General features: G+C 49.0%; 1 protein-coding gene and 1 long non-coding RNA gene across 3 annotated transcripts in view; one reads left to right on the top strand and one right to left on the bottom strand.

Annotated features, from left to right (window-relative positions):
• Nucleotides 1–1,464: 1,464 nt before the first annotated feature.
• LOC140634920 (uncharacterized) lies at nucleotides 1,465–8,744 on the bottom strand. Its single transcript, XR_012032237.1, has 2 exons — nucleotides 6,846–8,744; nucleotides 1,465–6,487 (listed from the first exon to the last, which is right to left on the bottom strand). It is a non-coding gene; the product is annotated as an uncharacterized lncRNA (long non-coding RNA).
• Nucleotides 8,745–9,535: 791 nt separating this feature from the next.
• Nucleotides 9,536–13,546, top strand: part of IMPA2 (inositol monophosphatase 2) — a 45,238-nt gene continuing 41,227 nt past the window's right edge. Inside the window, exon 1 of one of the 2 annotated variants that reach the window (XM_072828667.1) lies at nucleotides 9,536–9,815. In XM_072828667.1, the coding sequence (XP_072684768.1) occupies nucleotides 9,720–9,815 (96 nt within the window). In that variant the 5' untranslated portion in view covers nucleotides 9,536–9,719. Of the gene's footprint in view, nucleotides 9,816–10,979; nucleotides 11,007–13,546 lie in introns of those variants that run through there. The other variant, XM_072828668.1, reaches the window with a different exon arrangement.

The following is a 13,546-nucleotide window of genomic DNA, read 5'->3' as shown; positions in this document are numbered from 1 at the left end:
TTTCTTATTTGGATTCTTTTTTACCATTTTAAGCTAATTAGAATCTATGTTTTTGATAGTGTCTTCACAAATCTTTTAATTTTGAAAATCTGTTGAAAACAAATGTTTCTAATCATCTGTTCATGTTTGCATAATTTTTTTCTGCACAGTGGGGAGAGGAGTATTATATTTAGAAATGTTTATTTTTTTTGAAGATTTATTTATTTATTTGTTCATGACAGACATAGAGAGAGAGAGAGAGAGAGAGAGAGAGACAGAAGCAGGCTCCATGCCAGGAGCCCGACGTGGGACTCGATCCCGGGACTCCAGGACCATGCCCTGGGCCAAAGGCAGGCGCTAAACCACTGAGCCACCCAGGGATCCTGTATTCAGAAATGTTTAAAGCCATTGTGACAAAGACAGGTGGCGCAGGCTTAAGTTGACAGTCCAGTAAAGCCAAGAAAAGGAGATAGAAACTCCTTGACCCAGTTGGACTTCTGCTTATCCTGTGCTGGGCAAATTTCAGAATCCTTTTGGGTTACTTATTTTCTATGTGCTCACATTGCAAAATTAGGAATGTGCTCTCCTTGGCCCTGCTTGAATCTGGAGCCTGCCACAAACATGTACATTCTTCCAGAGGGTAGCTCAAGAGTGGCTGCCCAGGAGCCTGTGCTCTGCAGTAGCTCTGAGACCGGAGGCTTCAGGTTGGCCCTAACATCGCCCTTACTGTGGGTGGGATCCTGCAAAACCTAGGTAGTCAAAACCTGGCTTAACCTTAACAATGTGGCCTCAGAATGTGTCTCCTTGTTTCTGATTCTAAGACTTAGGGAGCAGTGGGTGGTCCCTCTTTCTCTTTTTTTGCACTATTTCCAGAAGACTTCCTCTTTAATCACAAAACTATTTGGAATCCTGCAGAAATACACTCTCATGTTAAATAAACCCATTTTATAGGACACAAAGTTAATACAACAGTCCACTGATGTGAAATAAGAAGCCTAGAACCCTAGTAACATGAGATTTGAAGTATGTCACTTGTTACAAATGTTAGAAAGCATTGCAAATAGCAAACAAAAGGCCAATTAAGTTCTGGAATGCGGATGACATGAGAACAATGTTCATGATATAAATATGAACACTTTTTTCCCCCCTAAGTAATGAAAAGTAGGATTGTCTTTGTAGAAGTTAACTTTAACAACTCCACGAGAGCTCTCTAATATGGGAATAAAAGAAATACCTTTGTTTTACTTTGTTTTCTGTGTCTGGTCTCAGTGATGGTCCTCCCACAACCATCACCACCTCCAAGAGAAATATGCTTGGAAGAGAGAATCATATGAGTCAGTGAATTCTTTAGTGTCCTCGAGGATGGTATTTGTGCAGATGAAAGGGGTGGCTTTGGTCCTAAGAATTAATATTTATTATGAAGTTTCTAGTTCAGCATAATTCATTTTCTGTTCAGCAACTTTAAACAATCACTTTTAAAAGAGCTTTTTATTATAATATTGTTGTTTTATTAAGTGCATTTAGTCATATTAGATTACATTTATGCATACAATACACACATATTCACAGATAATCCCTTAGTATGGAGATACTGCTGTTATGAGTTTGGTTCTCTTGAGTATTTCTTCACTTGATTCTACATCCTGCTACAGCTAATAGATGTTCATCCACTGAGGAACAATTCTCAACCCAACTCTAGGAAGACAAGGTGTCCACTTCAGGCTTTTGAACCTGATGGAATTCTGCATCATCTTCACATTCTTCCTACTGCTGGGACCACAGCTCTCACTGATGACAGTGACAATGACAGCTGATTGAATTCTGCATCTGCCTCCTGGATTTTTGTATGATGCTACAAACCAAGTTCCAAAGACAATCTAATGACAATCTGTTGCTACATTCATCCACCAGTCCTGCCATCCTCTCTTGAACCCTCCTTAATGTATTTTCCCCCATGCAAAGACATTCCCAACTCAGTTCTAGACCCTCAGTCTGTTCTAGACCCCCGGTCTAGGGAGTCTAGAACCTTCCATGTGCTGCCTTCCATGTGCAAGGCCACCAACTGAAATAACTGGTAATACAGAACCCTAAATCACCCTCTCTTCTCATTGCCCCAACCCTCAAGAGCCCATACGCAATGCAGAAATACCTGTTGAATAAATGAATGCATGAATGAATAAACAAATGTATATGAGGATAAATCCACAGAAAAATATGAAATTTACCTTTGTTTTGCTTCCCCCTTAAATTGGTTTCCTCTCTTGGCAGAAAAGATTCAAATGTTAATGCTGATCAACATTCCTTTTTGTGACAGACAAGTAGAATGCATGTGTCTTATTTAGATCCCATATTCATCCTTCCAGGTTAAAAATATTCTAGTTTAATAGCAGTGGCTGCCTTAGAAATGGAAATTATTTTTTTTTAAGATTTTATTTATTTATTCATGAGAGACACAGGGAGAGAGAGAGAGAGGCAGAGACATAGGCAGAGTGAGAAGTCGGTTCCATGCAGGGAGCCCGATGTGGGACTTGATCCCTGGTCTCCAGGATCAGATCCCAGGTCTCCAGGATCACTCCCTGGGTTAAAGGCGGTGCTAAACTGCTGAGCCACCCAGGCTGCCCAGAAATGGAATTCTTAGTGCAATGCTATATTATTTTTTTTAATTTTTATTTATTTATGATAGTCACAGAGAGAGAGAGAGGCAGAGACACAGGCAGAGGGAGAAGCAGGCTCCATGCACCGGGAGCCCGACTGGGATTCGATCCCGGGTCTCCAGGATCGCGCCCTGGGCTAAAGGCAGGCACCAAACCGCTGTGCCACCCAGGGATCCCTGCAATGCTATGTCAGCTAGCTTTCTTCTGTCAGCTATATATTATTCCCCAAAGGTGATGTGCTCTCTCTGTCTTCATGTGTGTATACACAAACACATATAAAGACACACATATATTCATCTATACTAAAAAGTGCTTTCTATGTTTAAGTTCCAAATAGACTTCTTTTTCTCCGAATAGATTTCTTAAAGCCTAAAATAAAACATTGCCTTAATGAAAACATGACTGATTTTGATAATTGCCAGAAACTCCATCTGCTTTCCAAAGGCTTGTGAACTTCTTAAAGGGCTCCTTGCAACAGAGCTGGTTCAGGAAGCTTGTTTGTTTATTGTTTGTTTAACTCTAAGGATGGGAGTTGATGCAGACTATTAGGACTAAAGAGGGAGTATTTTAAACGAAGAAGGGGCACCTGGGTGGCTCATGGTTGAGCCTCTGCCTTTCGCTCAGGTCGTGATCCTGGGGTCCTGGGATCCAGTCCTGCTCGGGCTCCCCACGGGGGAGCCTGCTTCTCCCTCCGCCTATGTCTCTGTGTCTCTCAGGAGTAAATAAATAAAATCTTTTTAAAAAATAAACAAAGAAGAAGGATATGTGAAAAAATGGAGAACTGTCAGGTGAAGAAAGGTCTGGGAGGACTGAGCACATTCATTGACTTCCCCCTTTCTGCAGTTATCAAAACAACCTGAAAAAGAAAGTGCAAGTATCAACACTTTCAAAAGCCAGTGTCTGTGTAATGAAGACATAAAGCTTCAAGATGAATTTCCTTCATTCGGGGCTGGTCATTGTTCCATCCACTTCAAAATGTCAAGTGTCTCAATAATTGAATTAAAGGCAGCAGAATCTCACTGTATCTTCCTCTCAAATGCTATTAATAACTTTGTAGCATTTTGTATGAACCAACAAACAAACTTTCTCCACCATAATGTAACAATGCTTTCTTAGGTTTAAAAAAAAACAAAACTTTGCAAATGGAACATAAGCTTTCAATAAAAAGGCAGAGAAACGTTTCCCTTAAAGCAATCCAGTTTTAAAATATAGGCAGATGGAAGAGTTTTTAGTAAGGTCTCCTCTCCATCCATTTTCAACCCCAAGAACCTCCCCCATCCAGCAGTGAGATCTGAGGGTGAATTACCCTAAGCCAAGAGTGGGGGGTATTCTCAGGAGAGCTCAGAACAAAGCTTACCCATTTGGTCAGTGAGGACAAAAAATAAATAAAATTTTTGAAAAAGATATGATAAGGCCGAGGCTGTGTCCCTCCCAACCCCAGTAGATGGAGATGGGGGAGGAGCGCTGTAAAGAAAGAGTTAATGTTTTAAGGCCACCCACTCTGCCCCCTCCTGCAGAAAGGCGGAGCTGGGGGTAGTTGGAGAGGAGGTCTTTTCCTGGAAAACTTTAGGAAGCTTGGGCCTCTTCCTGGCAAGACCTGGGAAGCAAGCACGACCTGATTTCCTTCCATAGGACACCAGCTTGGGGGAGGGTGAGCCAGCAAAGGAGAAAACGCCCAAGCTGGAAATACCAGGCTGGGAACCTCCCCTGGGGAGCATTCACTATCTGCAGTGCCCCAGAGAGGGGGTGCCCGAGCCCCGAGGGGGCCTTGGGGTTAAGGCGAAAGCCAGCAGGGCCTATTAGTACTCCATATCAGGATGGCCAAGGCTGTCAAAGGAAGGAATGACCATAGTGGCCTGGACGGGGCAGGTCCCACGTCAGCATCCTGCAGGTATAAGACAGACCAAGGATCAAGGGGCAGGTGTCTTCCCCCGGGGCTGAGCTCCCTTTGATTGGACCTACCTAGGGAAAAGGGCGACAACCCAAAGCCGAATTAATTGAATTTTGAACTTGAAAAGTCTGAAAACTCACTGACATATCTGAGTTGTCCTAGAAGGAAGTTTTCTGCCACTGGCAGGAGGGGAAGCTAGAAAGAGAATCCAGTTATGGGGAAATAGAGAGAGTTGCAAGTAGTACCTCAGAGTCTATGGATTGCAAAATACGATCTGCTCTGCTAGTATCATTAATTTCATGACCTTCCTCATGAAGAATTTCTGATGCATGGAACTAGAAATATTGGGAATTTATTTTACAGAACTGAGGTCTTGCAGGTTACGTTAACAGAATGAATCATCAATGATTGAAGTATAATTTCCTTGTCTCCAGGATCTACGATGGTGGAATCCACAGACATAGAATCCAGGTAAGCAGTGAGTGAAGAAAATAGGAAAGAAGAAATAGAGTCCCAGGAGAACTTTGAAAAATTCTGAATGCCAGGGACGCCTGGGTGGCTCAGCGGTTGAGCCTCTTGTCTTCGGTTCAGGGCGTGATCCCAGGGTCCCGGATCCCTCTCTCAATCCCTCATCATACTCCCTGAGGGGAGCCTGCTTCTCCCTCTGCCTGTGTCTCTCTCTGCCTCTCTCTCAGCATCTCTCATGAATAAATAAATAAAATCTTAAAAAAAAAATTCTGAAAGCACACCAGGTGAATTCTAGGGAATTATCTGGTACAAGGTCATACTCAGCAGGAGGCATAATGCCCACCACTTTGCATTAACCCCTTCCTCAATGAGAATAACGACTTGGGAGGTTTTTCCAGAGTAGGAAAAAGCATCTCTAGTTTTACAGTGGAAGTAAATGAGGAGAAATAACCTTTGGAGAATTTTTTTTATAGAGAATTCCACTGGAGCAGAGCTTTGCAAGGACTCCTAGAATTGTTGTTTGTTGGGTGATCTTTAAATACAGAGCATTTTTTGGTAATCACCTGTCTGACTTAATTTAGTGAGAATGTGGTGATGTCTGACTCGATTATTGCATAAGTGATCCCCCCCACACACACACACACAGCTTGGCAGGGAGCTGGGTGGTGGGCAGAAGGGTTGGCTCTGTTGTTCCATCCTGGAGACCCAGGCTCCCTACTGCCTGCTACAAGGCCTCTTGGCTGAGAAAAGCTCCTTATAACCCTAAGTGTAGTGATGCACAGGCAACCCTCTTTGGCTCCCAACTGTATCAGTTTGCCAAAGCTGCTATGATAAAGTACCCCAGACTGGGTGGCTTAAAAACAGAAATGTATTTTCTCACAGTTCTGGAGGCAAGAAATCAAAGGTCAACGTATCCAAAAGTTTGGTTTCCTGTGAGGCCTCTCTTCTTTCTTTGTAGCTGACCTTCTCCCTCTTTATGCGTGTGCCCAAATTCCTTTTCTCTTTTTCTTTCTTTTTTAAGATTTATTTATTTGAGAGAGAGAGAGAGAGTGTGTGTGCACAAGAGGAGAGGGGAGGGAGAGAATCTCAAATAGACTGCCCACTGAGCACTGAGCCCTGAGGCTCCATCTCATGACCCTGAGATCATGATCTGAGCCAAAACCAAGTCAGACGCTCAGCTGAGTCACCCAGGCACCCCCAAATTCCCTTTTCTTAAAAAGACATCAGTCATATTCGATTAGGGCTCACCCTAAGAACCTCATTTTAGCATAATTACCTATTTAAAGGCCCTATCTCTGGTTACAGTCACATTCTGAGGTCTAGAAGTTAGGACTTCAACATAAGAACTTCAAGGGCAACAGAATTCAGCCCGTAAGACCAACTTTCCACACCTGAGGCTAAGAATGGTCAAATGTTACCTGGGGCCTACTTCTGGGGATTCAGATGAGATGAAACAACAAAGCTCTTCAAATGTCCCAATCAGTGAGTCTTGGCCCTGGAGAATAAGATCAGATTTCAGGGTAATCTGGGAAGCTAGAAAAGTGGGTAGAATAGAAAAACTTTGTTGACGATTTATTTAGACTTTGCTTTTTCCAGAAAGGATATGAGAAGGGACTCCCAGATTAATAAGGATATAAAGGGCAAGGCAAAAAGGAGATAATCTGTCCTTAATGCCCTTCTACCTTCTCACTGACTCCGACCCCACCCTCTCTTCTTTGGCCCCCTGTGCAGTCACCTTACATTCTACCTCCTGGTGACCAGAGCGCCCACTGAGGCTGTACCCTCAGGGTGGGGTATATGGGACAGTGAAGAAGTAGTTTTTCAAGACAGAACACTGTATTCTAGGGGCTTACCAAAGCAAATGTGATTTCCCAGGGCCTCTGAAAGAGATAACAACCAGAGTAGCATACAGGTCATCATGGTGAAGAACTATGTTGTTTCCATGGAGGATTGTCAGTAAAGCATGAGAAACTTGGATGATCTGTTAGACAAAGTTGATTTCAATATTGAATGATTAACAGGTAATTATTAAACACCTATTACGTGCCAAGCAATATGCTGATCACTTCAGGGTACACGAATAAGTCAGTCATTAATAATACTAGCAAACACAAAACTGCCAAACACATGTATACTAACCCATATAATACTTAACAAAAAACAAAAATAAAAATTAAAAAAAACACCATTTTTTGAGGAACAATTAAAACTGAAGCAAAGAAGGTTATTTGTAAGTTGCTCAAATCCACACAGCAAGGAAGAAATGAGGCCAATATTCTCACTTAGGAAAATCTGGCTGGCTCTAAACTTTGTACTGGCAAAAACCACATGATTCTACCTTAAGATACTTGAGAGTTAAGCAATGAAGTTATGAAGTCTTTTTCTCTAGATATTTAGATAAGCTAAACACAAGAGCTTATCTAAATATATAATTGAGCTCCTAGATGGATCCAGGACAGGGAGTAGGGGGGAGATATGTTCAGAAAGGGAAGCTAAGAAGGCACCAAAGAGAAATGTTCTAACTTCCTAATCTTGCTTGGTGTTGGAAGGGACCTCTAATGAAAACCTGCCATGAAGGTCAACAATTGGCTGCATTTAATTTTAAAGTGAAGCATTCAGAACATAGTCTTAAGTATGGAGTCTGAAGTCCAACTCCATAGCCTGAAAACCAAAAAGAATAGGAACAGAAAAGATGGAGCAGAGCATGTCTTTAACTGCCCCCAAATGGCCCTTGTGGGAGATGGGGCAATTCTTGGCCTAGTTTTCTGAGGGCAAGGCTAGAGTGCGAGACTAAAGCCCTGCCCAGCTCTGGCTTCCTAATTCCTCCTTATTGTTTGCAATTTTCATCTCTTACACCGTAGACCTAAATTTTCTTTACAAGATATTTCAACATTGAGCGCTCACAGATACAAAATCTAAAAACATTTAACCCCATCGTTAGGTTAACTGTGTAAAGGACGTCCCAAAGTTCTGGTACAAACTCCCACTGTTCTCCCAGACTAAGAAGTGACACTCCAGAATCAGTTTATATGGGTCAGCATATTTTGTAAAGGAGCAGGCACAACAGCTTATGAAATTAAACTCCTGGACACTAGAGACACCCTCTCAGGAAGAGCCTTGTATTTGTGTTTAGGCGGTTGGTGCCAGTGTGCAGCAGCTCTAAAGAATCCAAGGTCTAAAAGGTCACGCCTCCTGACAAAGAGTAGTCACAGTTTGGGCTGCACATCGGAGTTCTGAGCACAGGCAGTTTGCAAGACCAACTGTCATCGTAGCGTGTGGTTTTTGCTGGGGTGAAGGCTTCTTTTTTTTGTTTGTTTTTTCTTGTGGGGGGGTGAAGGCTTCTCCTTTGCATCCGGACTTTCAGGAACACAGGCGCTTTGTGAAGACGGGCCCCCGCGGGCGTCCGAGCAGGCCCGCAGCCCCCGCGAGCAACCCGAGCAACCCGAGCAACCCGTCAGCCGCTGAAGGCAGCTCCTCGGCCCCGCCACACCCGGCCCTGTGCGCGCCGACCGCCTGGCTGGGGCGAGAGGGCCGGGGGCACCCCCAGCTGGGGCAGATCCGGTGCCCGCTGGAGCCGGGGCCACGGCCGCGCACCGCCCCCGCCCCGGGGCCTTGCTCCAGTCCCGTTCCAGGCTTCCGTCCCAGGCCCACAGTCCCCAGCACTCCTTTCTCGTCCCGGGAGAGCGCAGGGCCGGGTCAGCGCGGAGCAGGCGGGGCGGGGGGGGCCGGACGGGAGCTGGGCTCCGCGCGCGCCGGAGTCCTCGCCGGGAGGGGCGGGGCCTGGGAGGGCGGTGGGGGCGGGGCTCGGGGCGGGGGCGGGGCCCTGAGGGGCGGGGCCAACCTCAGGGGTGGTCTGGAGGAGCGAGAGGCGCGGCTCGGAGGGGGCGGGGCCAGAGGCCGGGAGCTGGGCTCCGCGCGCGCGCGAGTCCTCGCCGGGAGGGGCGGGGCCTGGGAGGGCGGTGGGGGCGGGGCTCGGGGCGGGGCGGGGCCCTGAGGGGCGGGGCCAACTTCAGGGGGGATCTGGAGGAGCGAGAGGCGCGGCTCGGAGGGGGGCGGGGCCAGAAGCCGGGAGCTGAGCTCCGCGCGCGCGCGAGTCCTCGCCGGGAGGGGCGAGGCCTGGGAGGGCGGTGGGGGCGGGGCTCGGGGCGGGGCGGGGCCCTGCGGGGCGGGGCCAACCTCAGGGGGGATCTGGAGGAGCGAGAGGCGCGGCTCGGAGGGGGCGGGGCCAGAGGCCGGGAGCTGGGCTCCGCGCGCGCGAGTCCTCGCCGGGAGGGGCGGGGCCTGGGAGGGCGGTGGGGGCGGGGCTCGGGGCGGGGGCGGGGCCCTGCGGGGCGGGGCCAACCTCAGGGGTGGTCTGGAGGAGCGAGGAGCGAGAGGCGCGGCTCGGAGGGGGCGGGGCCAGAGGCCGGGAGCTGGGCTCCGCGCGCGCCCGAGTCCTCGCCGGGAGGGGCGGGGCCCCGGAGGGGTGGGGGCGGGCCCGGGGCGGGGCCGGGGCGGGGCGCGGGCAGGGCCGGGGCGGGGGGCGGGGCGCGGGACACACCGCGCGGCTCCCGGGGCCACGGCCCGCTCCCTGCCCTTCCCGCGGGCGCAGCTGTGGGGCGGGCGGAGGCCGAGACGCCGAGTGGCGGGACGAGGAGAAAGCGGTGCGGAGCCTGGCGTCCGGGCGGCGGGAGCCGGTGGGGGCCCGGCGAGCAGGGCCGGAGGTGGCGGGGCCCGGCGAGGCCACGATGAAGCCGAACGGCGAGGACGAGGCGCCGCCCGCCGGGGGCCCCTGGGAGGAGTGCTTCGAGGCGGCGGTGCAGCTGGCGCTGCGGGCGGGACAGGTGAGCCCGCGGGCCCCTCCCGGACGGCGCGGTCCTGCGAGCGCAGCCCCGGAGGGCCGGGCCGGGCGCCCCTCGAAACTTGGCAGAGTCCGCGCAGACTCCCGTGGACGGAGGAAGCCCTCCGGGGCTGGGGGAGCGAGCAGCTAGACGCGCGGGGCTGCGGACCGGGCGGGGCGGCCCGGGGTGCGGGGAGGCCCCCGTCCGGGGTCGGCGGCTGGGGGTGAACGAAGCCGTTGTTGGTGCGGCGCAGGAGCCGTCCAGGAGCCGGGGGCTGAGCGGGGCCGCCACCCCGGAAGCACGCCCCACGCGGCCCCTGTCCTGTGTCGGTGCGATGTCTAACTGTGGGTGACTTGACCCTTGGTCGGAGGCCGGAGGCCCGAGGTTAGAGCGCATTGGCTGCGCGGACCAGTGCCGGGATTTAAAAAGCCCCCCGGGCTTGAATGCCGCGGCTGCTGTTTGTGTTTAAGGACCTTTGAGAAGAGCCTGCGGCCGGGACGTGGGTGCGCTTCCCCCACGTTGACACCCCTGGCGCAGGAGCTCTTGGCCCGCTTGCTGTTTGATGGTCTTCCCTCCAGCATCCTGAATCTGGACCTGGAGGGACTTGTTACACTGACCAGAGGAAGGATGAAAATCAAGCAGCAGAGCGAGAACGTGTGACTCGAGTTTGAAAAGGGAGTGCAGTTCGACTTTTCTCACTTTCAGTTTTGCGTGTGGTTACCCACCTTCTCCTCAGTACCCCAGTCAGTGCCTGGCGCATTGTAGGCTCCAAGTCCTTGCAGTGAAGGAGCCCTGGTGGTTGTCCCAGGACCATCATGGCCCGTTGGACTGGGAAGATGGCTTACTCCTGCCTGGCTTGTCAAGGCATACGATGCTTCCGGTGATTTGGAGGGTCGGAAGGACAGAAGCAGCACTGTGAGCAGATTGACTTTTTCTATCCAAGCATCATTTTCTTCTTCAGGTCTAGCAGTATGAAAATGCTCTGCAGGTTTTCCCGGGGTGTTCAAGTCAGGCTCTTACCCACCCTGAATTTGTCACGTGCTCAGGGGACAGTGCTTCACCTTGGTGTGAATCCTCTAATCCCCTTTAGAAGTTCATTTCGACACTGAGCAGACCCATTTTGTGTTGGAGGGCCCTCCTTCTGTGGTTTTAAAGATGCAAGATTCAGCCTGTAGGGAAGGCATGACTGAAAAGGTGGGTTGTGAAACTTCATCCTGTGGCTCTGTCACCTTTCCTTCCTATGGGAGGAGGACTCCAAACTTTGAGAGCTAGAATGCTGAGGTTTGTAGTTACGGGGCAAACATTCCTACTGGAAAGCAGATCCACTACGTGCAGGGAGCACTTGCTCTCGCCCTCCTCCCTCGCTCTGAGGCCCCTCACTTCCTTTCCAGAGTGAGCATCATCAGGATATTTAGTAACTTTTAGGTTCCACCATAAAACTCTTCTTCCTTGAGACTTTAAGGAGAAGCCAGCTTAGGATTCTGATACTACACTGTAAACCCTGGTGAGTTGTGATGGCTTTCTATGGTTTTTCAAATTGAAATCCTTGAAGACACAGAAGTGTCTTTAAAACCTTTATTTTATTGAACAGATGCTTATACAGAACTTGTAATATGGCAGGCACAATTCTAAAGGCCTTATTAAGAGATATCTTAAGTTTTCTCAACTTGCCAACAACAAAAAAACTTTTTGAGAGTGGGAGAGGGATAAAATAAAGATTCTGCTATTAGGAGTCCGATCAGGGAGCCCAGGACTCTGGGCTCCCTCTTGGGCATTATGTGATGCTTCCTGCCTGCTGGGCAGTGGAGGGAAGAGTGGCCGGAATGGTCTATGCCTGGAACAAACAGAAGCCACACAAGGTCATTGCAACCTGTGTAAAAGTGGGACAGATCGTCTTAATAATGTTCTCACAGGAATCGAGTGCTGATTGGAAAAAAATCTGGTCTTTAGCCAGATACCCCAAAGAGGGATGAAAAGGTAGTTAGTGCTGATCCATTTCTGAATCCTCCTTAGCTAAGGAGTATTTGGCAGAGTTACAGTGGCCCTGTGGCCCAACATGCCCACCCCCTCACCAGTACCCAAAGTTCTATTTTATTAAGTTTGTTCCTCTCAGCTGCTCCTGGGACAGTTGTGTGTGCTGAATTCCTGAGTCTGGGTTCTATATGCTGAAAGTAGTGTTGTGGGTCTGGGGGGGGTGGGGAGAGACCTCCGAAGAGATGAATGTCTCTGCCCTTCACCTTTCAGACATAGGTTTGGGATCAGGGCAGCCCTGCACACTTTGCTGCCACCTCCCCTTTACCCCATCCTGAGAGGTCTCTCTAAAAGCCACTTGCCCCAAAGTGCTGCCCTGTCCACAGTGGCTGCCCGGCTCCTCCTCCCTTCTTCCTCGCGTCTCCCCAACCCATTCCTTTTTTTTTTTTTAAGATTTTATTATTTATTCATGAGACACACACACACACACACACACACAGAGGCAGAGACACGGGCAGAGGGAGAAGCAGGCTTCACACAGGGAGCCCGATGTGGGACTCCATCCTGGGACGCAGGGATCACACCCTGTGCTGAAGGCAGGCACTAAACCTCTGAGCCACCCAGGGATTCCCCCCCACCGCAACCCATTCCTGCAGGGCCCAACCACTCATGCTGGTGCTACGCAGCAGTGCGTCCCTGGCTGTGGGGCTTCAGGGGGAAGACAGTGGCTTTAGTTCCACCGCTGTCACCACCACAAATACAAATAGTAATATTCACTGAAATGGGTGCTTATTATCTTTGATGTATGAACAGAAGTATCTCAGAAAACTACTTCTTTTAATTGTCCCATAGAGTAGATCCAGGTTTTGTTGGACCTGAAGCTTAGACAATTTAGGAGCCTTCTTTAAGAAAAAAAATGCAAAATTAAATTGAAAATTAGGTATAAACATTGTTTAGAATAAGAAAAATCACAACAGTATACATTTTTTAAAAAAAGATCTTATTTATTTGACAGAGCACACAAGCAGGGGGAGTGGCAGGCAGAGGGAGGGGGAGACAGAAGGCAGAGAGAGGCAGAGGGAGAAGCAGGGTCCCTGGTGAGCAGGGAACCCAATGTGGGGTTTGATCCCAAGACCCTGGGACCTGAACTAAAGACAGGTACTTAATTGACTGAGCCACTCAGGTGCCCCACAACAGTATAAATTTTAAGATGCTAACAAATATAACAAAATGCATAAAAATAATTCTTTTTTTAAAAAAAGGTTGTATTTATTCATGAGATACACATAGAGAAGCAGGCTCCCTGTGGAGAGCCGGATGCAGGACTTGCTCCTAGGACCCCAGGATCATGACTTGAGCCAAAGGCAGAGGTTCAACCACTGAGCCACCCAGGCACCGCATAAAAATAATTCTTTAGCTGCTTCTCAATCTTCTGTAATACTTTTTTCTCACATTTTTGGCTTCATATTTATGCCTTTGAATGACAAGGATTTTGTGGTATTTTTAAAAATATTTTATTTATTTATTCATGAGAGACACAAAGAGAGAGTCAGAGACACAGGCAGAGGGAGAAGCAGGCTCCATGCCGGGAGCCCAATGCGGGACTCAATCCCAGGACCCCGGGATCATGACCTGAGCTGAAGGCAGAGGCTCAACCATGGAACCACCCAGGCACCCCGATTTTGTGGTATTTTAAATGGAGCCAATAGATAAGTCCAGGTTTTCCTGTAGCATGACTAATTGAAATTGATTACTGATAGTCT

This window comes from Canis lupus, chromosome 6 (assembly GCF_048164855.1).
Source record: "Canis lupus baileyi chromosome 6, mCanLup2.hap1, whole genome shotgun sequence".
Taxonomy (NCBI): domain Eukaryota; kingdom Metazoa; phylum Chordata; class Mammalia; order Carnivora; family Canidae; genus Canis; species Canis lupus.
This window is presented reverse-complemented; position numbering and strand designations above follow the sequence as displayed.